The sequence below is a fragment of the Chrysochloris asiatica genome, unplaced genomic scaffold (genome assembly GCF_000296735.1).
Source record: "Chrysochloris asiatica unplaced genomic scaffold, ChrAsi1.0 scaffold00112, whole genome shotgun sequence".
In the NCBI taxonomy this organism is placed as follows: domain Eukaryota; kingdom Metazoa; phylum Chordata; class Mammalia; order Afrosoricida; family Chrysochloridae; genus Chrysochloris; species Chrysochloris asiatica.
This window is the reverse complement of record NW_006408630.1, coordinates 2,534,352-2,537,031: the sequence shown is the minus strand read 5'-3', so window position 1 is coordinate 2,537,031 and position 2,680 is coordinate 2,534,352. Positions and strand designations below refer to the sequence as shown.

Sequence of the window (2,680 nt, the reverse complement as noted above, 5' to 3'; positions counted from 1 at the left end):
TAGGTATAATTTTATTACCCAAAATTATAGCTTATCATTTTGAAAAAAGGATAAATAACTTTTGTTGAAACTGGTCCAGAGAGAACATTTTGTAAGGTGGAAAGAATCCAATATTTCCAAAATTTCTTACCAGATGGGCTCCATTTTCATTAAATTATACTGCTTTATCAGTCTTGAATGGGCCCATGAAAGATCAACATCAAAGAAAATAACACTGCATTGTTCTGTAAACATATTAGAAATATATACCTGTGCAAAAATTGACTTACAAATAACCATGAAATGTATAAAATGTGATAAAAATGATTTTCTAATCAAAATTTATTTTTAGTGATAGCAAACTCAGCTCCAACATAACAATAATAACAGAAATTATATACATGTTCAAAGGTTTTAACAATTAGCAGCAATTAAAATTCTTATGCTATATGCTTCTTCATTTTCTAAATAGCATCTATATAAAGCAGGAATAACTTAAAATTAGAAGTAAATGATGGTTTACATTTCTATAATTCTGAAAACTTCAGACTTTCATTCTAAGTTAAGCAAAGTTCTCAATAAGCATGAATTTGACTCTGAGAACAGTTCTTTCTTGGGGTGTTAAGCATTTACCACATAATTTGCCAAAGTGATATAGCAAGTGTTGATTTATTTCCTTGAAATCATTCAAATAGTTGAGAACATTTACCTGCAGCATTCTCTGATGGATTTCATATATAGGAAGAAAAATATAAAAGCCAAAATACAATAAAGGAGAGCATGTGACTCCACAGAGAAACTCACATTTAGAAGTCTTTTCATCAGAATAGGGGGAAACACAGAATCCTCCAGACCAGGTTCTAATGTGATTTGAAAGTTACAAGGTCAGTTTATTTACTCACCATCTTTTTCAATACTAATACTGTTAACTTCTTTGTTCAGGTTTACTTCATTCTGAAAAATATTTAAAAGTTTTGCTCTCTGCTTTACTCATAATCCAATCTACCACCCCAACTTCAAGCAAGTATTTTGAATAGAAGTATTTTCACCTAGGCTCTGTCAGTCAGTTTTCCAGTAATTACACCACAGATGCTTTGAAGAAGATGTTCGTTTTCTTCCTTAAAATGGGAAATCAGGAGGCCTTCATCACCTGGCATTTTCATCAACCAGATTCATAGCTCTGGTCAGAATTCACTCATATATCTTCACACACCTGCTTCCTTAGACGTTGGTAGCCTCTGTGAAAGAGTCATTGGGGCCATTATTCTTTTTGACTTCCAAGTTCTTTTTAGCCTTAAATGTCACAGACACCTCAGAGTGAATGGAGTCCAACCTTTGCTCACAGCGGAAGGCTGAGAGGAAAGCCTTTCTGTAGTTGCTGTTCATCCAACCATACAGCAGGGGGTTAGCAAACGTGGAGCACATGGCGATGATATGGAATACTGTGAAGATGAGTTTGTACTCCTTTAGGTCCAACACCTGGTTGTCAATGTCAACAGCAAGTTGGAAGGCATGAAGGGGCAACCAGCTGACTGCAAACACCACTACCACACACAACAGCATTTTGGTGGTTTTCTGCCTTCGTTGATGGTAGTGGTCATTTGCAGCTCCAGGTCTGACATGATTCTTAAGTTTACTCCAGATGCGAATGTAGGAAAAAGATATGATGCCCAAAGGCAATACATACAGGATTAACAAGGAGGATAGGCTGTAGACCGTGCCATAGATGCTCTTCTCCTCACCAGGCCACTTTTCAGTACATGCCACAATCTCAAAGTCTGGAATGATCTCAATCAGTGAATACTCCCGGAAGATGGCCAGGGGACTTGCCAGTAAGGCACTGATGCCCCAGGCCAAGCCAATGATCAGGAAACTGATGTGCTTAGAGATCTTACTCTCTAGGTGGTAGACGATGCACTGATGCCGATCCAGGGCAATCACAGTTAAGGTGATTGTGGATACCTGTACTGCCAGGCCCTGGGCATAAGGTACCAGGTGGCATAGGACAGGACCCATTTTCCACTCCCCCATTAAGGTGTAGGTGAGAGTGAAGGGCAGACACAGAGTGTTCACCAGAAGGTCAGCCACAGCCAGATTAGCAATGAAATAGTTGGTGACTGTGCGCATGCTCTTGAATTTGATCACCACATGGATCACCAAGGAGTTGCCAACCACCCCAAGCACGATGATGGAGCAATAGGCCAAAATGAGGACAATCTGTACCTCAATCAGCTTGGTACTGTCTATAAGCTCTGGCTCAGGGTCAGGGGCCAGCTCATCTCTAGGAGTGGTGTGCCTTGGCCCATACTGCTCCACCTTCACTTCCTCCACTGTCTGGTTCTCCTCAGCCTCTGAACCTATTGGGCCCATGGTCAGTACAGTTCCACTGGGGCTGCAACTAGAAGAAAAACCTACAACAGAGTAATGAATAATGATGGAACAAACAAGGCACAAGAGTGAGGCAAAGAAGTATCACAAACTAATAGGTTTAATTTTAGTTGAGACTCAAAATACTTGTCCTCTGATCCCCAAAGTTCATATAATAGAACATTTTAATAAAGAAGGTCCTTTAAAAAAGAGCTACTCAGAAATATGGAGCAAGTAAATCAGATCCATAAAATAAACACTGTGATTGTTGTTGTTGTTGTGAAGTGTTGTCGAGTTGGTTCCAACCCATAGCAACCCTGTATAGGGTTTCCGA

General features: G+C 39.6%; 1 protein-coding gene across 1 annotated transcript; it reads right to left on the bottom strand.

Annotated features, from left to right (window-relative positions):
• Positions 1-1,172: 1,172 nt before the first annotated feature.
• Positions 1,173-2,375, bottom strand: NPY2R (neuropeptide Y receptor Y2). Its single transcript, XM_006867905.1, has one exon. It carries the CDS (start codon positions 2,347-2,349, stop codon positions 1,201-1,203), a length of 1,149 nt encoding a protein of 382 aa, XP_006867967.1. The 5' UTR covers positions 2,350-2,375; the 3' UTR covers positions 1,173-1,200.
• Positions 2,376-2,680: the final 305 nt, after the last annotated feature.